General features: G+C 42.5%; 1 protein-coding gene across 4 annotated transcripts in view; it reads left to right on the forward strand.

Moving 5' to 3' along the window:
* Hn (phenylalanine hydroxylase) overlaps positions 1 to 7,712 on the forward strand; it is a 53,253-nt gene extending 45,541 nt beyond the window's left edge. For all 4 annotated transcript variants that reach the window (XM_076176793.1, XM_076176792.1, XM_076176790.1 and 1 more), the window contains exons 2-8: positions 2,074 to 2,196; positions 2,355 to 2,529; positions 2,735 to 2,897; positions 3,612 to 3,808; positions 5,123 to 5,385; positions 5,876 to 6,105; positions 6,463 to 7,712. In XM_076176793.1, coding sequence (XP_076032908.1) covers positions 2,083 to 2,196; positions 2,355 to 2,529; positions 2,735 to 2,897; positions 3,612 to 3,808; positions 5,123 to 5,385; positions 5,876 to 6,105; positions 6,463 to 6,622 — 1,302 coding nt within the window. In that variant the 5' untranslated portion in view covers positions 2,074 to 2,082 and the 3' untranslated portion in view covers positions 6,623 to 7,712. The remainder of the gene's footprint in view (positions 1 to 2,073; positions 2,197 to 2,354; positions 2,530 to 2,734; positions 2,898 to 3,611; positions 3,809 to 5,122; positions 5,386 to 5,875; positions 6,106 to 6,462) is intronic.
* Positions 7,713 to 24,843: the final 17,131 nt, after the last annotated feature.

Here is a 24,843-nt window from a genome sequence, read left to right on the forward strand (position 1 = left end):
TGTGACCACACATACCTCCCATTGCCTTGCTAAAGGGAGACAGTGACGGCCTGCAATATTGTGACGGTTTTCAAGCCTTGATTGTGTGGATATGTATTGATATATTTGTTTCGTTACACATGGTTATGGAGCTTAATGGACGAACCCACTTCCTTTTTCATTTTTATTTTCTTTTATTTTTTTATTCCCTCTATTCCGTTGTTTTCCATCCCATCTATTTTGGGCCTCTACTACAGTACATCGGATGACAATCCATCCCGGTTGTCTTTGAGTAGCTATATTTGTCGACGACATTTTCTCATTTTATTTATCTTATTGTTTGTTTGTTTCCATTTGATTTTAAATTGATCCCTCGTTCTCCCCATTGATATTTTTTTCTTAAATCAGTGAAATCGCACAGTATTAGTCAGGATAAATATCTAACTTGAGAAAATGTGTATCAAGGGAATTATTGATATTTTTTTAACCTGTTAGAGGAAAGATGTTCCTTTTGGCTCAGTTAAATAGTTTTGTTAGAATTGATTTTCCCTGTGAGGCCATTCGCTTCAACGATTTACCTCCAGAAAATTTCGTACATAAATCGAACGCGTTTATGATCGATTAAGAGAATTTTAACTTTGCGACGAAATCACTGAGCTCAATATAAATATGAAAAAGGTAAAATTGTTATGCGATGACATAACAGAAATTGCATGATCTCGATTTTCTCCATGTCATCATACATATCGTTAGATATTCAATTTATATTTTATTGCTTTCATATTTTCTAGTGCATTCAAGAAAATTGGGATTATTTTCATAAAGTTTTGATACAATAATGAGGTTTAAAAAAAGTTTTAGTTTAGTTATTGTTTATTATTATTATCAGTTTTCTATTGTATTAATGAGCATCACAGACATTCATAGAAAACGTAAAGATTTTGCTCCCGAATTCTGAAGATATGTTTATGATTATTAGTACAGTACAATTTCCTTTATTCTAAACCGTTGCAACTATCTGTTTTATTTTTCACGAGAATTATGTTTATGAAATGTATAATAATTTCTTGTCAAATGTCATTCAGCTGTTCACATTAGTCTCGCATAAGTAGTTGTTGACAAAGCTGGAACAGCCTCAGGAACAAGAGAATGTAAAATGGAAATTAAATTTAATCTCCGTTACTGAATTAATTTCTTACAAGTACTACATTCAGAACCCTACGTTAATCATCCCATTTTAGGGTAATATTCCTGGAAGCGACACCATTCCATGTCTAGTTGGCTTGCCATTCGTAAATTCAGATATTGTTGGATGGGTGCAGTTTCGTCACATAAAAAATATATATATATATATATATATATATATATATATATATATATATATATATATACATATATATATACATATATATATACATATATATATATATATGTATATATATATATATATATATATATATATATATATGTACATATACTGTATATATATATATATATATATATATATATATATATATATATATATATATGTACATATATATATATATACATGTACATATATATATATATATGTATATATATGTATATAAATATATATGTATATATATATATATATATATATATATATATGTAATGAATAGATAAATGAACAAGATGTGAGACAACTGAAGTACTGTAAAGTCTCTTAGCTTTTAGAAACTGTAATTACATTTCCAGTTATTGAATTCAAAAGTGACAGAGCATTTGATGGTGACTGAAAGTCTGCGGAAATTATAGTGAATTATACTCCGTTCTCATTAGCATGGTATATATTTCACGAAATTTTAGATAATAGATATTTGGGAAGCAATCTTTCTCCCAAACGCATTCAATCATCTATCATAAAAAAATCGAAATTAAAGAAAGCCTATATTCCAGTGATTTCTGAGCATTGCAGACCAACTATCCATCAACATGACTGTTCTTAAGGAACACCAAAATCTGACACTTTCACATCTACAGAACGAATGATTTTGCTTGCATGTTGCAGAGCACCAACAGGCCTCTCACGGACATTTCCAGGTAGACTGATTTTATCTTCTTCTTCTTCCGCAGCCAATCCTGATGGAGGGAGGCCAGTATATCGTTGAGGGTCAAGACATTGCCAAGAGCACAACCCTCATCTTCTCCATGCAGGAAGAGATTGGATCTCTGGCTAAGGCTCTCAAAGTCTTCCAGGTGAGACCTCTTTGCTTTCATAAGATTTCCCCAAGTCCACCCCCACATCAACATACTTTACCCTTTTGTCTGAAAATTAAATAAAAATTCTGACAGACAGACGAAACAAGCCAAGGCTTTCGAAACCTGCCCAAACTCCTCCTTTTTCTCCCTCACAGAGTCACAATGTGAACCTGTTGCATATCGAATCTCGACCTTCGCACCGCGAAGCCAACTATGAGTTCATTGTCGAGTGCGACTCGGCCACGGGCGACCTCGGCGTGGCCATGGAGGAAGTGAGGGGCATGACTTCCTACTTCCAGGTCATCTCGAGGAACCACAAGGACAACAAGGGTCAGTAGTCTCGAGATTTTTTCAGTGCATATGCTTAGAAAACTATCGTATGAATAAACAGAAAATGACATTTTTGACATTTACCAAAATTACCAAAGGCGGATCCTTTTTCTTTTTGTGATTTTTCTTCAAGCAAATACAAATTAGCAAAGCCTCGAAGAGCTTATTTCTCGGTCTGTACATGGATGATTCCCTTGTCCCACAGACACTGTCCCCTGGTTCCCGCGCAAGATCAACGATCTGGACCGCTTCGCCAATCAGATCCTGTCGTACGGATCTGAACTCGACTCTGATCACCCGGGCTTCACGGACCCTGTCTACCGGGCACGCCGGAAGTACTTCGCTGACATCGCCTACAACTACAAACAGTGAGTAGCCAAGTTCTCCCCGCACATTTCCGGTTCTTCAATTGGTAGAAGTTGAATGCAATGTCCCACCAGGTGTTCGCTAGCGATGGGAACGCCTCAGAGGTGAATAAATCCGTATGACGGCAGCTACAATCAAAGGAGAAGTGCCACCCGGGACAGAAGGGAGTATATATGCGTCCGTCATCTAGGTATTCACGTCGTAAAGAGGAAAGGGGCTTTGCTTCACACACACACACACACACACACACACACACACACACACACACACACACACACACACACACACACACACACACACACACACACACACACACACACACACACACACACACACACACACACACACACACACACACACACACACACACACACACACACACACACACACACACATACACACACAATCCTCGATGCCGACACGGAAATGGGTGCTACTGGCAGTAAGGATTCATGCATAAGCGTAACGCATGTTTATATCCTCTCAGACTTACCTGATGTCTTGAAGAAAGCCACCCCGGCACCTTTCTATTAAATGCACACTCTACCCACACACTAACACCCCTGGAGTCTCCTCTAAATGTCCCTACCCATGGTGGTGATGGAAGGTTCCAGAATAGAATATAACAGACTCCAATAGATTAGTGGTTTCATGTCCCTCATTTCTTCTTTCTTTAAGACACAAACTAATTGGTTATTCTTTCGTTTCGTCTCCAGCGGAGAGTCGATTCCCCGGATAGATTACACTGAGGAGGAGAAGAAAACCTGGGGAGAGGTCTTCCGTAATCTGACCCACCTGTACAGGAGCCACGCTTGCAAAGAACATAACCAGATGTTCCCACTCCTCATCGAAAACTGCGGCTACCGGGAAGACAACATACCTCAGCTACAAGACGTCTCCGATTTCCTGAAGGGTAAGTGTACCACGGGATAGGCCGGGGGGACTGCAGTGGACCCTCATGGAGGAATTCTTTAAATTTTTAAGGGCCAGACACATAATGAAGTGTTCCTTTTCCTACTACAACAGCTCTTCCCAACTGTCAAGTCTATTTCGCACCCCAAAAAAAGTTCACGAAAGCATTTTTAGCCAAAGGATTATCATGATTTATCTATCAAGTTTTATAACAATAGGAAAAATGAAAACACACACACACACACACACACACACACACACACACACACACACACACACACACACACACACACACACACACACACGACTCAATGGCACAGTGGTAGCAATCGCGGCCGCCACTACGGCGGCCCAAGTTCGAATCCCATCCATGACTGAAATAATTTCAGTATCGCTGCGCTGCGAGTCGTTACTTCAACATTTGTGGGCGGGGAGATGGGGAGTGTGTGCATTTGAGGTCACAGCATTACCCATACATCGGTTATATATGAACTCTAAACTCTCTTCCGGGAGGGTTGTACCTGTCGATCACAAGTTGATCACGTGATCCAAGACCATGGTGAAATTACACATAGACATACACAGACACATACATACACACACACAATGTATTCACAAACACACATACACACACACACACACACACACACACTCACACACACCCACACACACACACACACACACACACACACACACACACACACATATATATATATATATATATACACATATATTAAATATATTTATATATATATAATATATATGACATTCTCGACTTTTCTAATGTCAGCAAAAAACTCGTGAACGCAGAAGCTGCTGCAAATTTTAATGACATTTGCCTTAAAGAGGATCTGCTGCCCAACTATAGCAATATATATATATATATATATATATATATATATATATATACATATATATATACATATATATATATATATATATGCGAATAAATCACAAAAACACGTGATTCACAAAATGTGTAATAAAACCACCTGGAAAAATAAAATGAAAGGTGATCGAACGTTTTCGTCTATTAAAGACACACACACACACACACACACACACACACACACACACACACACACACACACACACACACACACACATATATATATATATATATATATATATATATATATATATATATATATATATATGTATGTATGTATGTATATACATATACAGTAAATGTTAGGACTTTCGTCCAGAAATGCATTATTGAGTTGTAGGTCCTCGCATCCATAGAAGTCGGGTCTCGCGGCTTCCCAAGGTCAAGAAGACCGGCTCCTAACGCCTTTTGCTTTCCCTCCTCCAGATTGCACGGGCTTCACCCTTCGTCCTGTGGCCGGTCTCCTCTCCTCCCGCGACTTCCTGGCGGGTCTGGCCTTCCGGGTCTTCCACTCGACCCAGTACATCCGGCACTCGAGCAAGCCACTCTACACCCCAGAACCAGACATCTGCCACGAGCTTCTGGGCCATGCACCTCTCTTCGCCGACCCCGCCTTTGCCCAGTTCTCTCAGGAGATCGGGCTGGCCTCTCTCGGGGCACCGGATGATTTCATTGAGAAGCTGGCCACGGTGAGTGTTAGCGGGCAAGAATCTCTCTCTCTCTCTCTCTACCTCTCTCTCTATCTCTCTCTCTCTATCTCTCTCTATATATATCTCTCTATCTCTATCTCTCTATCTCTCTCTATCTCTCTCTATCTCTATCTCTCTCTCTCTCTCTCTCTCTCTATCTCTCTCTCTATATCTCTCTCTCTCGCTCACTCTCTCTCTCTCTCTCTCTCTCTTATCTACACATAAATGTTATGGGTCCACTTTTATGTTTTTTCTCTTCTGTGATTGTAGATATTTAAGATATGTTCCGAATCTTTTAAATTTAGAAAAAAAAAATACGATAAGAAAAAATCGAAGCAATTGAAAGATAACAGAATCTGACCTCTGAAAACAATTGAGGTAAATGTCCTACCGATGCTGTAAGACTTTTTTCATATGGTATTGAATTTTGCGCGATGACTCAAATCCACTCGTTCTTCATGTTCCCACATCATATTTCTTCCACCAACAGTGTTACTGGTTCACCGTGGAGTTCGGAATCTGTCGCCAGAACGGCGAACTGAAGGCTTACGGCGCGGGTCTTCTATCCTCATACGGCGAGTTAGAGTATTGTCTCTCTGGGAAACCCGAACTTCGGGCCTTCGAGCCTGTCAAGACGGGTCTCCAGAAGTATCCGATCACAGAGTACCAGCCGGTTTACTACGTGACTGAGAGCTTCGACGAGGCCAAGCAGAAGATGATGTAAGTTCGAGTCTTTTTTTGTTTCCATTATCAGATCTGGACTTATTATTGAACTTTTCTTTCACCGAAAAAAGTAAACTAGGTTTGGAGGTCAGAAATTTATACGGGTGTTTTTTTCTAGTTTTATTTTTCTAAGTGTCCGGGTTTAAGATATTTCATTATTCTCTCTCTCTCTCTCTCTCTCTCTCTCTCTCTCTCTCTCTCTCTGTGTGTGTGTGTGTGTGTGTGTGTGTGTGTGTGTGTGTGTGTGTACATCTTTTTCTGTTAGAGCGGAGTGCCACTCCCCAGCTCTCTCTTTCTCCCTCCCCCATCGTTCTAACTCTCCTTCATATCCTCGTACTCTTTCTCCCCCAACAGTCATTTCGCGTCGCAGATCCCTCGCCCGTTCTCAGTTCGTTACAACCCGTACACCCAGTCCGTCGAGATCCTTGACTCAAAGCCGCAGATCCAGAACCTCGTCCAAAACATCAACTGCGAGATGCAGGTCCTCTTGGACGCCTTGGTTAAGCTCGGGTGAAGAGGCGCCTTCAGGGAGACTTTGGGCGATGTCTGGCAGAAGAGTCTCAGAAGGAAGGTGTTGAGAGTGACCTTGTGTATATAGATATGCATATATATTTTTTCTTCCTTTTTTCTTGAAGGGCTGAAGGGTGGTTATCCTTCCCCCTGCCTCCATTTCTGGTGGGAGTTCTTCAGCAGTGAACTCTGCCCAGCACTGGTCAAAGACTGGGTGGCCTTTGAGTCAAAATGTTTAAGATCCACGTAAAATTTCTCTCACTTATAAGTACTTCAGTGGGTGACATTTTCATGGACGATATGTAATCTTTGGATCATAGGCTTACAGCGTGCAAAAGTCTTTCGCGGCCTCATAAACTTACAAGTATCGTAGATTTTCGTCAAAAAATCTACGTTTACTACATCCTCTCAAAAGATTCCATCCACTTTAGTACTCAGAAATGACGTCAACTTGGACGATTATTATTTTTTTGTAGACAAGTACACGAGATGCCCACCCCTTCATTATATTTTCTTTTCATATGTCATATTAATATTTTAAGTATCACATCATTACGTTCAGGTTCATGTGAGTTGGACAACTAGTGACTAGTGTAAGCTACATCGCAGGGAGGTTAACTGTTGTAGAATACGGGAACAAAGCAACCCATACTGTTGTCATTGTATAAAAAGGTGATTATTTTAAAACTGGACTCGTTTTAGACTCACCAAACTCTATGATCGTACGATTAACAGTGAAGTGAAAGGAATTTATTCTTCCTATTTTTCACTGCAGTATCCAAGATAAATTCTTTTACAACTTTTATTGAAATAGAACTAAAAAACTAGCTCATCTGATAAAGAATTGTAGTGAAATTGTATAGAAAATGACTATGATTGCACCACTAATTCATAGTAATTTCGAAAGTTGAAACTCCGACAGTTTACGAGGAATCATACGATCGTAAAAGTTTGGTGACTCTCAATCCAGAAAGGTTATATTGACTAACAATTATGTTATTCTCATCTGTGATACGCCTGCTCCTTCGCCCCGCCCCGACGGAAGTGTACAGAGGCGGAGTATTTCTAGAATAAATAAAGAGAACTATAATTTATCTTGTCTTTCCGAACCCAGCTCAGTCTCGGTCTCCTGCAAATAAAAACATCTCCAATAATTTCTGTATCGCTCATCGATGATGACCAGGAACACAGGTCACAGATGACTGAATGGCACATTTAACACATTACACCTGAGTTCATAACACCAGGAGGTGCATTGGGAAATTAATTTCGCAATTGAATGGTGTGGCGAAATTAGGTCAGGGAATACAAAATGACTGACATCTGGTAGCAGTGAGAACCAGAAAAAGAAGGACCGTCATAAACGTAATGTGGTATTCGAGTAATAAGTTATGCTGAAACCCTCTCTTTAACAATATAATATATATATTTATATATATATATATATATATATATATATATATATATATATATATATATATATATATATATAGATATATATATATATATATATATATATACCAAGCAGAATTAGTATCCAGTATGCCCCAAAGAACAGCAAAAAAATCCCATGAGGATGGGGAAACTGGCAACATCCTATTATTCATGTATATTCCACACATTTCACAGACTACGATATCCTACCATTACTTTAGGCATTTCAATTATAGTTTCTACCTGTAGCGACTAACAATAGATTCTTAGAATTATGTTCAATTGGTTCCCAAATTATGTGTAAGAAAAACCTGGCTGGGTATTGTTTGCTGTTGGGGAATATGACTGGACTTCCTCAAATTCAAATAGTGATGTTCGTATGGCTAAAGTGACAAAAAGGCCGACTAAAGTTAGGCAAATTCAATATCCTCTAATCCACAAAATCTGGCTTCTCTACTGATATTTACTGAGCTTTAGATTGACTTTTGCACTTTACAGTTTCTGGAAATAGCAAGAGACGTCATCCTCAAAACATGAGGTCATTGAAACAAGCACCCAAATTCTTTGCGAAACATTATCAAATATTTCTAAGCCTGATTTGCCGGGATTTCTTAATTAATTTTCTTTTTCTGTACATTAGGCTACCAAAGGCTTCAAACACATCTAATTTAATATCATATATATATATATATATATATATATATATATATATATATATATATATATATATATATATATATATATATATATATATATTTCAATTTAATGTTTGGGTCGAACATATATATCATGTTTCGACTCAAATCGCTATAATATATGCACTTATATAAAAAAGGAATGCAAATTCTATCAAGAACCAACGTTAGATATATTGAAGAATAACTGTCAGCAGAAACCAAATACGTTTATGCTACCATAAACCACATCACCAGAAAATTTTCCTCCGTTTGAACTCCCATATACAAAATAAGCTAGGATACTATTCAGGTTCAGAGACGTCATTGTCGTTGTATGGACTACCTAGGGGTTACTAGGCTAGATAGAGTGAGAAATGAGGTGAGGAGGAGAACAGATGTGGAAAGGGAGTTGGGAGATAGGGTTGATGAAAGAGTATTAGGATGGTTTGGACACATGGAAAGAATGAGTGAAGAAAGACTAGTAAAAGAGGTATGGAAGGCAGATGTGGGGTGTGTGAACATGAGGGGACGTCCTAGGATGAGATGGATGGATGGGGTGAAGGGGTTTTCTTTAATATCTTTATATGATATATGGTAACTACAAATATCTAGTGGGTTTAAGTGAAAATAAAGACCAGTGCATTTGATAACACTGCTGGTGAACGATTACCTTGGTGGGTAAACAAATCGTTTGCAAGTGAACTTGGCGGGAACGTAATGTGTTTTCAAAAAAATATCTTTTAAGTTCTGTCGTGAATACAGCAACAAGTAATGATACAAATTTCACCACAAATAATATTTTGAATAGACAGAATTACGCAGTAAAAAATACTGAAAATATAAACCTTACTTCATCTATCATAACACGCTGGTCAAAGCAGAAATTGTTAAACGATAATTAGACCACAAGAATCCAATAAGCGTTGTGTTTGATAACTCGTAATACCTACGATAATCGCAACGTAAGTTTACGGTAATGGGCTACACAGATCAATTGAAGCAAAACTTAGAACTGTATAACATTTAATTTTATTATTAGTGTAGCATAGATAATATCACAAAGGAATCTATAATAGAATAAATGGTGATTTCAGAGATTGATAAAATTGTGTTTATCTAGTTAGAGTAGATAAGGGGTGTTGCTAATAACCCAGTTGTACCATGTTCATGATGTTGCACTCAATGTACTGTACCCAGTTTTAACCCGATTGCAAACATGCAAAATACTAGATTATTCATTGTTAGCATTTAATAATTTATCTTCATATTTTGATTAATGATAGATTCAAAAACTTTATTCTAACAGTTTATGCTGATTATTGGTATGATGTTTTATTGAATAAACAGGTTTAAAGTTGTGGCAGCTGCACTGAATTTTCATGGCTAGGAGTACAGCCCACTTATGCACATGATCGAACCAAATTGCACTTCTGTGTGCATTCACCGAAAGCCAGAAACTCTAAATGGCTGAAACTGATGAGCCAGTCCAGGTGAAGTTTAAAGACAATCCCAGATTTATTTTATTTGGAGAGTTGCAAAATGCAGTTCAAACCTGTTAACGAGAACATTATTGTAAACTGTATGGTAGCAGCTAGGTAAGGTAGGTAAGTAAGTAAAGTTAGGTTAATAGTTTAGGTTAGGTTTGGTTTGGTTTGGTTTGGTATAGTTATATTGGTTAGGTTAATAGCCAATCATAATAGTGAATACAACATAGTTGATACAATGCCGTATTTCCTGTTATGATCAGCTACGAATACGACAGTAGTTAAAGGGGTGACATTGCATTTGTGCATGCTCAGAACACTGCTGTACTCCTATAGGTACAGTTACTGCACCTATACATTGCACGTTTATCGAAAATGACCGAAACTAATGAAACGCACCAAAACCCTCCACTTAATGTTGTCATATCATGCTGAAACTTTCCGTGTATATTTATTTTGACCTGTTCTTCCTAATGATATGTATACCAAAGGCTTTTTCCTCCTTACAAGAGAGGTAGCCAAAAAACAAAGGCATAAAATCCACTCCCACCCATTCCATCCCCACATACTTCCATTCACCCCCTCCCTCTCCCCCTCCCTCCCTCCCTCCCTCTTATCTTGGCTCCTCCTAGATGATGGGTGATCCCTGCATCTTGCCCACTGCCCTGGGTCAGAGGCAGTGTTGCAAGGCACAGCACGTCCACAGCAAGGCCATTTCATTTAATTGGTGACCCCCCTCTCTGTCCCCTCATGCAGAAAAAGAGAAGATGGGGAGAAATCTCTTCAGGCTGCGTCAATTTATTTTTCACACATACTCCCTCACCCCACATCACCCACCCACTCCCTTTCATGCATCACAGCATCATCCATACACAACCATTCTCCACTCACCCCTATCTTCTGTCCCTCCTCAACAGACATTCCCCTATTTCCCAGTGCCCCTTTTACCCCATCCATCCATCTCATCCTTGGTTGCCCCCTCATTTTCACTCCTTCCTCCTCTGTTTTCCACACCTCTTTTACTAATCATTCTTCATTCATTCTTTTCATGTGTCCAAACCATCCCAACACTCCATCAACCCATCTGCCAACTCCCCCTCCACCCCTAATTTCTCACTCCTCACTCCATCCAGCCTAGCAATCCCTATCACACCCATCAGGTACCCTATCTCAAACATATTCAGACTCCCCTCCTCCCCTCTTATGTTCCATGCTTCTGCCCCATACAGTGTCAGCACAATCACTGCTTCATATAATCTCCCAGCATCCATTTCTAATTGTCTATTTCTCATTACACTTTTTATTCCCTCAAAGCATATACTTCTCTCAATGTACATTCTACCTCCACCTTCACTCCTCCCTTTCCCACCACATTCGCACCCAACTATCTAAAACCATCCACCTCCTCCAGTTTCTCTCCCTTAATACTCACTTCCACTCAGGTGCCACTTTCTCCCCTTGTACATCTCATCACCTTACTTTTTACCCACATTCATCTTCAACTTCCTTCACTAGTACACCTTCCCAAACTGTCACTAACTTCCTCAATACCTCCTCTGATCCCACCACAAGTGCAACATCATCAGCAAAAAAAAAAAAAAAAAAACTGGCCCATCTCCCACCCCTTTCCACCCTCTCTAACCACCCCCAATCCCTGCATTTACCTCGTGCTTCACCCCATCCATGTATAAAGTGAACCACCAAGGCGGCATAACAAATCCCTGGCGAAGTCCTATCTGTACTTCAAAACACTCACTCTCTAACACAGGCATCTACTACTCTTGTAAAAACTCTTGACGGCTCTTAGCAGCTTTCTTCCTATCCCCTATATCTGCAATACCTCCCACAGTGCCTTCCCATCCACCATGTCATAAGCCTTTTATAAATCCATAAAGGCCCAAAAAATATCCTTACCATTTCCTAAAGTCTCACATATCTGTCTTAACATAAAAATCTGATCCATGAACCCCTGCTTGTCCTAAACCCACATCTCTGGCCACCAATTACTCCCTCTGTTCCTCTTCCAATCCTCTCAGTCAAAATTCTCCCTTAAGCCCCCCCCCCACTACACTCAACAAACTGATCCCTCCAAAGCCAGTACAACACTTGTCCCCCTTTCCCTTGCAAAGTGGAACCCCACAGGCACTCCTCCAGTCCTCTGGTACTCTACTCTCTTTTAACATACATATACCAAGGTTTTTCCCCCTGTACAAAGGAGGTAGCCAAAAAGGAAAAGGCATAAAATCATTCCCACCCATTCCATCCCTGAATACACTCCACACCCCTCCACCCTCCCTCTCATCTTTGCACCCCCCTCTTTTAAACAAACATTTAATAACCTCACCAGCCAGTCCACCATCACTGTACCTCCTTTTTTTAGACATTCTGCATGACACCCATCCAACCCAGGTGCCTTATCTACTCTCATCATCCCAACAACTGCCTTCACCACATCTTTCCTTATTTCTCCTTCATTTTCCCCACCCATCACTGTCACCTTCTTAGTGCTTCCCACTGCAACTACCTTCCCCACCCTATCCTCCTTCACATTTAGCAACTCCCCAAAATACTCTGCCCACCTTCCTCCTACCGACATCTCTTCCATTATCATCTCTCCATCTGCACTTTTTACCTCTTCTTCTCCACTGAATTCACTCCTCTTCCTCTCTTAATATCTTTCCAAAACATCTTTTTATTACTTTCAGAATTTTGTCATACTCTTACCTCATTTCCGTCTGCTACCCTCTTTGCTTCATTTATGTTATGCTTTACTTTTTTTTCTTTTCTTTGTACCTCTCATATGATTCTCTTGTACTCTTTCTAATGATAAAACTAGATATAGCTTATCTGATGATTTCTTGTGAATTAATGACCAGTTTCATAATCTTCCACTAATAATGCTTGCAGAGCTCATGATTAAGTAAGTTTTGCAATGTGAATTTTTGTCTCACCTGTTTGCACAGCAATTTGTATATTTGTATGGTATTTGGTTTGGTCACATGGATCAGGTAGACTAGCTTAACCCCTTCCATACGGTGCCGCATGCGTAGGCGGCATGAGGAGCAAGTGGATATATTTATTGTAGTTGCCCCTGCGTAATGACATACTCTCTAAACCAGTGGTTCCCATACTTTTCTCTGTCATTTCCCCCTGCACCCAGGTCAACTATCCAGATTTCCCCCTTCATGTGTAGCAGGGAAAGAGTAGTTAAAATACACTGTGACTATTTACTAATTTATTTTTCAAATGTACAAATATACTGATAAACAGGCATTCTCTCTCTCTCTCTCTCTCTCTCTCTCTCTCTCTCTCTCTCTCTCTCTCAGACATGAGAAAATCCATCAGAGATTTTTTTTAGTTAGTAGGTAGTGTAATTATTTCCCCCTGGTAGCTTCAAATTTCCCCCCAGGTGGAAATTTCCCCCAGTTTGGGAACCACTGCTCTAAACTGTCTTCATCACATTTTCTATGGTTATCAATATTCACGGGTGAAAGAGAGAACGATCGATATAAGCGGTGACTATATTTTATGATGCGAGTATTATTACGACACATCGTACGTCTGGCAGGTAACGCTGCCCGTGAAATTTTGGTCCATACTGAAGAGGTCACCTCAACCAACAAAGTTAGGAAAGGAGTTGGAGATTTAGTTATAGAGATATCTTTATGTGCCGTTACGAGAGGTAACGGGGCTTTTTTATATGTCCGTGTATCCCCATGTTTACATATCTTTTTGTCGTAAGGCTCGTTTCCCCTCGGAAGAGGTTTCAAGTTTGTTTTTTCTAATGCTTTAATTTAAGTATGTTGCGAGCAGAAGCTTCGTCTGCTTAAGAATACTATCGTTGTAAGTTGTCTGCAAGCTGTGCTGCAAGATAGCATCTCATTATTTGTACAATGTTCACTTTAAGAATTAGACTTAAGAAGGTGTGTAAGAACCGGTTGCGGTGGTGTGATGTCACGTCACGCCTCCAGCCAGTGTGGTTTGAAACGCCTTCAGTTGTATACCCGCTCCCTTCGCGGCCTACTCGGTGAGTTTTGAGCCGAATTTAGTTTTAGATCTGGTATATTGTTTCTTGTATGTCATAATGAATTTAGCCTTAAGCTGCTCGTATTTCATGTTCAGATTATTTGTAATTCTGTATAAAAGCTGTTAGTAACGAGCGTCGCTCTGGATTGTTTTACAGTTTTTCATCTACTACTTCTACTCTTCCTCCCAATTACTGTCTGCTGCCATGGTTTCAATGGCAGCATCTGTTGTGTGAAGATGAGAAAGTCGTGTTTTCTATTGCCAATAAAACGTTAGCGACGAGCACTCCGTGGATCCTTAACCCCGCGTTGTTTACGTTACGTAATCCAGAAAAGAGGGCACTCGTTACGCTAACCCCCTATGCGTAGCAGAGTAATCTGTGAAGCCACACTTTATAATATTTTCATGTTTGAGTATTTTTTTTTAGAACAAGACAAAGTTTATGTAAATTTTGTCCAAGTAGTAGATGAACAAAAGAATGGCCCTAAGGTGGGTAACCAAGCAAGATTGCATTCTAGCTACATTGGTTTTAAGTAATATAGTGTTTGATGCAATAATTTAAAGTACAATTACTAATGAATGGGGAAGATTGGAATGGTAGGTTCTAAGGAGAAGGCAGAAGGAAGGAAAGATACTTGCTCTAAGATTTAACTAGTGGAGAATTTGATAAATGGTTTAGTTAAAAGTTTGGACTTGAAATATGTATTAGGATGGTTGATTTATGAAAATACAGCATTCAGCAAATGTTATGGATCTACTCTGTGCAAGTTAAATAACCTAAGATGGTAGATGATCTGCAGGGGGCAGTGAATAGTTGAATTTGCCCCCATATTAAATTGACTGAGGTTTCTAGTATGAGTATTGATGAGAATCACAATACAGAGGTATTGAAAGACATTCCCATTATTGATACAAGGATTTCACAGATTGGCAACCTTGTGGTTGATTTTCCAAATGAGAAGTATACTGGTAGTGACATGCTTATATGCTTATGCATGCCTAAACATGTGTAGTGAAGTAATAAGATCAAATTGATAACTGATTAAACTGTAATAAGTTACTGGTTCTATTCTAGTAGCACACTAATAAAAAAATTTCATTAGTATCTTTTTTTATTTATTTATTTTTTGAAAGATTATTTTTTTTCTATGGAATTTCTTTTCAATATAATATTACCAATTATATATAATAATGATGCCATTTTATTCTAAAAATAGGTTAGGTTAAATATCTGCACTTGTGTGTTTCTGAAATTTTTGCAGCACATCCCTAGCAGAGCCACTTTTTTACATGGCAACCCCTCCCCTCCCTCCCTGTCCCCTCACGCAGAAAATAGAGAAAACAGGGAGAAATCCCTTTAGGTTGCATAAAAAAAATCATTCATACACAACCATCCTCCACTCACCCATATACCTGCCTCCATCCTCCCTTGCTCAACAGCCATTCCTATCTTGCTCAAAGACCCTTTCATCCCATCCATTGATCTCATCCTTGGATGGGGTGAAAGTGTCATGAATGAAAAGATGATGAAATTAAAGATGATGTGATTGTAGGTATTTGTGGTAGCAACAAAATAGATAATTTTCGACACACATAGATACATCAAGTGTATTTGAAGAGAGAAGTGTCACTTAATAAATGCCAAATATTGTTAGGGTTTTCTAACAATTTTAAAATCTAAAGTAGAGTCTAATTTATAAGTACTGTTAACAACAGAACTCCTGTAGACATGACCACAACCAATACATTCATCAATCAATCAATCTGTTGCTCCAGGTCTCTTGCAGGAGACACACAGCTCCTAGGTATCTGGCTTGGGTCACCAGGAAGGCCCATAATTCACTCAGGGAAGAAATATTGTGTTGTTGTTTAGGAATTGTTATTGTGGGGTGAGGTGCTCTGTCTTTTGTGTGGTGGATGCACATAGAACAATGGAAATAAGCTTACATGCTTTTTTGTGTTATCCTCTGCATTTGTAATTGTTACTTCGAACTATGTGTTCTTTTCATTATCTGCATTTCATGTATATTGATTCATTGCCAAATAAACTTTATTAATTATTACTATCATCAATTATCATCATCATCAATTATCATTATCATCAATTATCATTATCATTAATTATCATTATCATTATCATTAATTATCATTATTGTTATCAAGGGAGAGCGACTGGAGGAAGTGGATAGTTTTAGATACTTGGGTGCAAGTGTAGCAGGAAAAAGGTGGAGTGAAGGTGGAGGTAGAATGTAGATTGAGAGAAGCGAGTAAGAGTGTAATGAGGAATAGACATTTAGGAATGGATGCGAAGAGGAGACTATGAAGGAGTGATTGTGCCAACAGCACTGTATGGGGCAGAAACGTGGAACATAAGAGAAGAAGAGAGAAGGAGTTTTGAATGTGTTTGAGATGAGGTGTCTGAGAAGTATGGTGGGGTTACTAGGCTGGATAGAGTGAGAAATGAGGAGGTGAGGAGAACAGGGTGAAAAAGGATTTGGGAGATAGGGTTGATGAAAGAATATTAGGATGGTTTGGACACATGGAAAGAATGAGTGAAGAAAGACTAGTAAAAGAGGTATGGAAGCAGATGTGGAGGGAGTGAACATGAGGGGACGTCTAGGATGAGGTGGATGGATGGGTGAAGGGGGCTTTGGAAGAGGGGAATGTCTGTTGAGGAAGGAAGAGAGGACGGAAGACAGAGGTGAGTGGAGAATGGTTGTATATGGATGATGTTGTGATTGCCAGGAATGGGCAGGGGGGTGGGGGTGGGTAGTATGTGTGAGTAAATTTTGACGCAGCGTCCTCTCCTTATATGCCAGGGGGGCAGAGAGGGGGGGTCGCCGATTAAAGGAAGCGGCCTTGCTGTGGATGTGCTGTGTCTTGCGACACTGCTTCTGACCCAGGGCGGTGGGCAGGGTGCAGGATGACCCGTCATCCAGGAGGTGCTCAGATGAGAGGGAGGGTGGGAGGGGTGTGGAGTGTATGTAGGGATGAAATGGGAGTGTTTTTTATGCCTTTCCCTTTTTGGCTACCTCCCTTGTAAGGAGAAAAAGCCTTGGTATATGTATGTATATGTATTGTTATCGTTATCTTTATCATCGTTATCTTTATCATCGTTATCTTTATCATCGTTATCTTTATCATCGTTATCTTTATCATCGTTATCTTTATCATCGTTATCTTTATCATCGTTATCTTTATCATCGTTATCTTTATCATCGTTATCTTTATCATCATCATCATCATCGTTATCATCATCATCATCATCGTCATCGTCGTCATCATCATCATCATCATCATCATTATTATTATTATTGTTATTATTATGTGTTAGTACTGTTTTAATACTAGAAGGTGTCCTAAATGCCATATTATTTCTTCTGCCCTGTCATTTTTTCTATTCTAATTGAATTTACCTCATCAATTACACAACTTCTTGTTGACTGAAGATCTTCCATAAATGTATGCTTTTTCTGACAAAGAATTTTTTGGTTGCATAATGTGTGTATGCTCCCCTTTTTCACTATATATGGTCACTTAATGATGGTGGAAAGATGAGTATATTAATTTTGTTATAAAATAGGGCTCTTAATATTTATGTGGCAATATCTTCTGAACAAAAAAAAAGTTTATATGAAAAATATCTTTAAAAAACAAAAATTAAAAAGTGAAAATGCATGCGAGTTTTTCATCTTTTACTTGGATTATGGTAGGTTGGGTTTGAGTAGGGTAATTTATTTCTTACCCAAAAATGAGAGGAATCAGTATTTTGATTTCATTCATGCAATTCTGGTGATATTTCACTCATTCTTCCAGCCAACCCTGGGGGTTGGGGTGCAGGGCTACACTGTGAGGATATAATGCGGAACTATAGGCACACAGTGAATGCTTTTAAGTCTATTGTGTTTTCCTGGGGGTACCCCTGGTCCTATAGTATTTCATGTAATTCCAGTGATGCTGATATTCATTAAGATTGCAAACTATTTATCTGGACACTCCTCTCCCCATAACCTGACCATGTTTGTTCTTTGGAGTCTACCCCAGCCTCTGTGGAGGTGAGGGGAATCATGAGGGAGAGTCTTATATTTATTTAATTGTAGTATACAGGAAAGGAGCAACGCTCATTGGGTCCCATCTCCTATTCCCTAATTTTCTAACATCCCTAGACTCAATTCATGCACAGTTCCAACTTATCTATATCTTTGATTTCCAACTATATTTAGCTTTGAATTCATGTACTGTTTGAGCTTGGGCTATATCACCTTCTAAGCTATTCCACATATATATACATCTCTCTTCACATCTTTTATTAATTTACTTCCATGACCTCTTAAAGCCCTCTCATCTTTAATCAGATCTCTTCTATCTTCTTTAATGACCTGAACACTGTAATTATGTCATCTCTTTCTCTTCGATCTTTCAAAGTTGGTAGGCCCAGTACTTTTAGTCATTCCTCATGGCTTATCTACCAGACTGAGGACCAGTTTGGAGAGGGGGGGGTGAGGCATGCAAGTTAAGAATTGAATAAATAGGCATAATTGCACTCCCGCCCATTCCATCCCCACATACTCCATTCCCATCCACCCCCCTCCCTCCTTCCCTCTTTTCTTGTATCCTACTGGATGATGGGTCATCCCTTCATCTCAACCACTGCCCTGGGATTGCATGTAACAAAAAGTCTTTGGGGAATCTCACCCATGACTTTCTTTCCCTGTAACAAGAATGTCTGTGAATTCCAAAGACAGTAGTGAAGGATGCAGCGTTTGTACCAAGAAACTAGCATTTCACTGTAATATACCTTGACAAAGGTCTTCGAGAACCTACCTGTCGGGCAAGTTTGGACCAAATCGGTGACCTTCGAGATTTTTTGGATTTTGGGTCATTTTGGTCACTTGCTCCGATTTACCCGCCATCTCACCCAAAGGTTGAGGGCGGCTAGGGCTGCCGTGGAGTCCAATTTGACACCACTCAGGCCAACGGTATGGGTGCCAGAGGCCAAAAGGTGATTGCTGGGTGAAAAGGCCCAAATTTGTAGGGGTGCCACTGCCACGCCCTTGGACTAAGGCTGCTCATGTTTACCTTGCTGTGCACTTTGACCGACTCTCTCGATGTGGGGCAAATTTGGACCAAATCGGGCACTTTCGAATTTTCGGCTAAATTGATGGGGATTTTGGGTCATTTTGGTCACTTGCTCCGATTTACCCGCCATCTCACCCATAGGTCGAGGGCGGCTAGGGCTGCCGTGGAGTCCAATTTGACACCACTCAGGCCAACGGTATGGGTGCCAGAGGCCAAAAGGTGATTACTGGGTGAAAAGGCCCAAATTTGGAGGGGTGCCACTGCCACGCCCTTGGACTCAGGCTGCTCATGTTTACCTTGCTGTGCACTTTGACCGACTCTCTCCCTGTGGGGCAGGTTTGGACCAAATTGATCACCTTCGATTTTGCGGCTAAATTCATGGGGATTTTTTTGAGATTTTTTTTATTTTGGGTCATTTTGGTCAGTTGCTCCGATTTACCCGCCATCTCACCCACAGGTCGAGGGCGGCTAGGGATGCCGCGGAGTCCAATGTGACACCACTCATGCCAACGGTATGGGTGCCAGAGGCCATAAGGTGATTACTGGGTGAAAAGGCCCAAATTTGGAGGGGTGCCACTGCCACGCCCATAGACTCAGGCTACTCATGCCTACCTTGCTATGGACTTTGACTGACTCTCTCCCTGTGGGGCAAGTTTGGACCAAATCGGTTACCTTCGAATTTTCGGCTAAATTGATGGGGTTAATCCTTTGAGATTTTTTGGATTTTGGGTCCCTTTGGTCACTTGCTCCGATTTACCTTTCATCTGACCCACAGGTCGAGGGCGGCTAGGGCTACCGTGGAGTCCAATTTGACACCACTGCGGCCAACGGTATGGGTGCCAGAGGCCAAAAGGTGATTACTGGGTGAAAAGACCCAAATTTGGAGGGGTGCCACTACCATGCCATTGGACACATGCTGCTCATGTTTACCTTGCTGTTCACTTTGACCGACTCTCTCCCTGTGGGGTAAGTTTGGCCCAAATCGGTGACCTTCGAATTTTGGGCTAAATTGGATTTTGGGTCATTTTGGTCACTTGCTACAATTTACCTTTCATCTGACTGGTGTGCCATTTCACTGCAGGGCCTGTGGGTGTCATAGCGGGTAAATCGGTGGTGACCAAAATGGCCCAAAATCCAAAAAATCTCATGGAATTTGGGGGGAAATCCGAAGGTCAGCGATTTGGTCCAAACTTGCGCCACAAGTAGAGAGTGGGATAGGGTGCACATCAGCGTAGGCACCAGAATCCTGAGACCAAGGGTGTGGCCGTGAGAGCCCTCCAAAGTTTGGCCTTTTGACGTTTATGCCTGTGGCAGGGATACCGTGTGCCTGACTGGTGTGCCATTGCACTGCAGGGCATCCCAGGCCGCCCCGGACCTGTGGGTGTCATAGCGGGTAAATCGGTGGAGGTGACCAAAATGACCCAAAATGCTCAAAATCTCAAAGGGAAATCCGAAGGTCAGCGATTTGGCCCAAACTTGCGCCACAAGTAGAGAGTGGGATAGGGTGCACACCAGCGTAGGCACCAGAATCCTGAGACCAAGGGTGTGGCGGTGAGAGCCCTCTAAATTTCGGCCTTTTGACGTTTATGCCTGTGGCAGGGATACCGTGTGCCTGACTGGTGTGCCATTGCACTGCAGGGCATCCCAGGCCAGCTCGGACCTGTGGGTCTCATAGCGGGTAAATCGGTGGAGGTGACCAAAATGCCCAAAATCTCAAAGGGGGTACCCCATGGAATTTGGGGGGAAATCCGAAGGTCAGCGATTTGGTCCAAACTTGCGCCACAAGTACAGAGTGGGATAGGGTGCACACCAGCGTAGGCACCAGAATCCTGAGACCAAGGGTGTGGCGGTGAGAGCCCTGCAAAGTTCGGCCTTTTGACGTTTATGCTTGTGGCAGGGATACCGTGTGCCTGACTGGTGTGCCATTGCACTGCAGGGCATCCCAGGCCGCCCCGGACCTGTGGGTGTCATAGCGGGTAAATCGGTGGAGGTGACCAAAATGCCCGGTGGAATTTGGGGGGAAACCGAAGGTCAGCGATTTGGGCCAAACTTGAGCCACAAGTAGTGAGTGGGATGGGGTGCCCCCCCGCGTGGGCACCAGAAACCTGAGACCAAGGGTGTGGCGGTGAGAGCCCTCCAAATTTTGGCCTTTTGACGTTAATGCCTGTGGCAGGGATACCGTGTGCCTGACTGGTGTGCCATTGCACTGCAGGGCATCCCAGGCCGCCCCGGACCTGTGGGTGTCATAGCGGGTCAATCGGTGGAGGTGACCAACATGACCAAAAAGCAAAAAAAATCTCAAAGGGGGTATCCCATGGAATTTCGGGGGAAATCCGAAGGTCAGCGATTTGGTCCAAACTTGCGCCACAAGTAGAGAGTGGGATAGGGTGCACATCAGCGTAGACAGCACAATCCTGAGACCAAGGCTGTGGCGGTGAGAGCCCTCCAAATTTCGGCCTTTTGACGTTGATGCCTGTGGCAGGGATACCGCCTGCCTGACTGGTGTGCCATTGCACTGCAGGGCATCCCAGGCCGCCCCAGACCTGTGGGTGTCATAGCGGGTAAATCGGTGGAGGTGACCAAATTGCCCCCAAATGGCCAAAATTTCAAAGGGGCCTTGGAATTCAGGAGGAAATCCGAAGGTCAGGGATTTGGTCCAAACTTGCGCTACAAGTAGAGAGTGGGATAGCGCGCACAACAGCGTAGACCGCAGACCCCTGAGACCAAGGGTGTTGCGGTGAGAGCCCTCCAAAAATTGACATTTCGACGTTTATGCCTGTGGCAGGGATACCGTGTGCCTGACTGGTGTGCCATTGCACTGCAGGGCATCCCAGGCCGCCCCGGACCTGTGGGTGTCATAGCGGGTAAATCGGTGGAGGTGACCAAAATGACCCAAAATCAAAAAAATCTCAAAGGGGGTACCCCATGGAATTTGGGGGGAAATCCGAAGGTCAGCGATTTGGTCCAATCCTGCGCCACAAGTAGAGAGTGGGATAGGGTGCACACCAGCGTAGGCACCAGAATCCTGAGACCAAGGGTGTGGCGGTGAGAGCCCTCTAAACTTCCGCCTTTTGACGTTTATGCCTGTGGCAGGGATACCGTGTGCCTGACTCATGTGCCATTGTACTGCAGGGCATCCCAGGCCGCCCCGGACCTGTGGGTGTCAAAGCGGGTAAATCGGTGGAGGTGACCAAAATGGCCAAAATCTCAAAGGGCCATGGAATTTGGGGGGAAATCCGAAGGTCAGCGATTTGGTCCAATCCTGCGCCACAAGTAGAGAGTGGGATAGGGTGCACACCAGCGTAGGCAGCAGAATCCTGAGACCAAGGGTGTGGCGGTGAGAGCCCTCCAAATTTCGGCCTTTTGACGTTTATGCCTGTGGCAGGGATACCGTGTGCCTGACTGGTGTGGGATTGCACTGGAGGGCATCCCAGGCCGCCCCGGACCTGTGGGTGTCATAGCGGGTAAATCGGTGGAGGTGACCAAAATGCTCCAAAATGGCCAAAATCTCAAAGGGGTACCCCATGGAATTTGGGGGGAAATCCGAAGGTCAGCGATTTGATCCAAACTTGCGCCACAAGTAGAGAGTGGGATAGGGTGCACACCAGCGTAGGCAGCAGAATCCTGAGACCAAGGGTGTGGCGGTGAGAGCCCTCCAAAGTTCGGCCTTTTGACGTTGATGGGTGTGGATGGGAGTGCGTGTGCCTGCCTGGTGTGCCATTGCACTGCAGGGCATCCCAGGCCGCACCGGACCTGTCGGTGTCATAGCGGGTAAATCGGTGGAAGTGACCAAAATGCCCCAAAATGGCCAAAATCTCAAAGAATTTTGGGGGAAATCCGAAGGTCAGCGATTTGGTCCAAACTTGCGCCACAAGTACAGAGTGGGATAGGGTGCACATCAGCGTAGACACCAGAATCCTGGAGGTGACCAAAATGGCCAAAATCTCAAAGGGCCATGGAATTTGGGGGGAAATCCGAAGGTCAGCGATTTGGTCCAATCCTGCGCCACAAGTAGAGAGTGGGATAGGGTGCACACCAGCGTAGGCACCAGAATCCTGAGACCAAGGGTGTGGCGGTGAGAGCCCTCTAAATTTGGCCTTTTGACGTTTATGCCTGTGGCAGGGATACCGTGTGCCTGACTGGTGTGCCATTGCACTGCAGGGCATCCCAGGCCGCCCCGGACCTGTGGGTGTCATAGCGGGTAAATCGGTGGAGGTGACCAAAATGACCCAAAATGCCCAAAATCCGAAGGTCAGCGATTTGGTCCAATCCTGCGCCACAAGTAGAGAGTGGGATAGGGTGCACACCAGCGTAGGCACCAGAATGCTGAGACCAAGGGTGTGGCGGTGAGAGCCCTCTAAACTTCCGCCTTTTGACGTTTATGCCTGTGGCAGGGATACCGTGTGCCTGACTGGTGTGCCATTGCACTGTAGGGCATCCCAGGCCGCCCCGGACCTGTGGGTGTCATAGCGGGTAAATCGGTGGAGGTGACCAAAATGACCCAAAATGCCCAAAATCTCAAAGGGGGTACCCCGTGGAATTTGGGGGGAAATCCCAAGGTCACCGATTTCCTCCAAACTTGCGCCACAAGTACAGTGTGGGATAGGGTGCACATCACCGTAGACAGCACAATCCTGAGACCATAGCGGCTAAATCGGTCGAGGTGACTGTTACGTTTCCCTTCAAGTATATAAGGGTACTGTAACATTTTATCTATCTCATGTATTTCAGTTGGGGTATTTGGTAAACTCTACAATTATAAGTATCTATATTTATAACATTAATGATATGATACAACATGTGCGTGTCATAGCGGCTAAATCGGTCGAGGTCACCAAAATGACCCAAAACCAAAAAAATCAATTTAGCCGAAAATTCGAAAGTGACCGAATTGGTCCAAACTTGCCCCACAGGGAGAGAGTCGGTCAAAGTGCACAGCAAGGTAAACATGAGCAGCCTGAGTCCAAGGGCCTTTTCACCACCCAGTACCTTTTGGCCTCTGGCCATACCGTTGGCCTGAGTGGTGTCAAATTGGACTCTACGGCAGCCCTAGCCGCCCTCGACCTGTGGGTGAGATGGCGGGTCAATCGCAGCAAGTGACCAAAATGACACAAAATCCAAAAAATCTCATAGGATTAACCCCAACAATTAAGCCAAAAATTCGAAGGTCACCGATTTGGTCCAAACTTGCCCCACAGGGAGAGAGTCGGTCAAAGGGCACAGCAAGGTAAACATGAGCAGCCTGAGTCCAAAACCCAAAAAATCTCAAAGGGGGTTCCCCATGGAATTTGAGGGGAAATCCGAAGGTCACCGATTTCCTCCAAACATGCGCCACAAGTACACAGTGGCACAGGGTCCACATCACCGTAGACCGCGGAATCCTCACACCAAGGGTCTGGCCGTCAGAGCCATCCAAACTTCCGCCAAATGACGTTTATGCCTCTGGCAGGGATACCGTGCGCCTGACTGCTGTGCCATTGCACTGCAGGGCATCCCAGGCCGCCCCGGACCTGTGGCTGTCATAG

This window comes from Oratosquilla oratoria, chromosome 39, assembly GCF_046742065.1.
Source record: "Oratosquilla oratoria isolate Oo_2021 chromosome 39, ASM4674206v1, whole genome shotgun sequence".
Classification (NCBI taxonomy): domain Eukaryota; kingdom Metazoa; phylum Arthropoda; class Malacostraca; order Stomatopoda; family Squillidae; genus Oratosquilla; species Oratosquilla oratoria.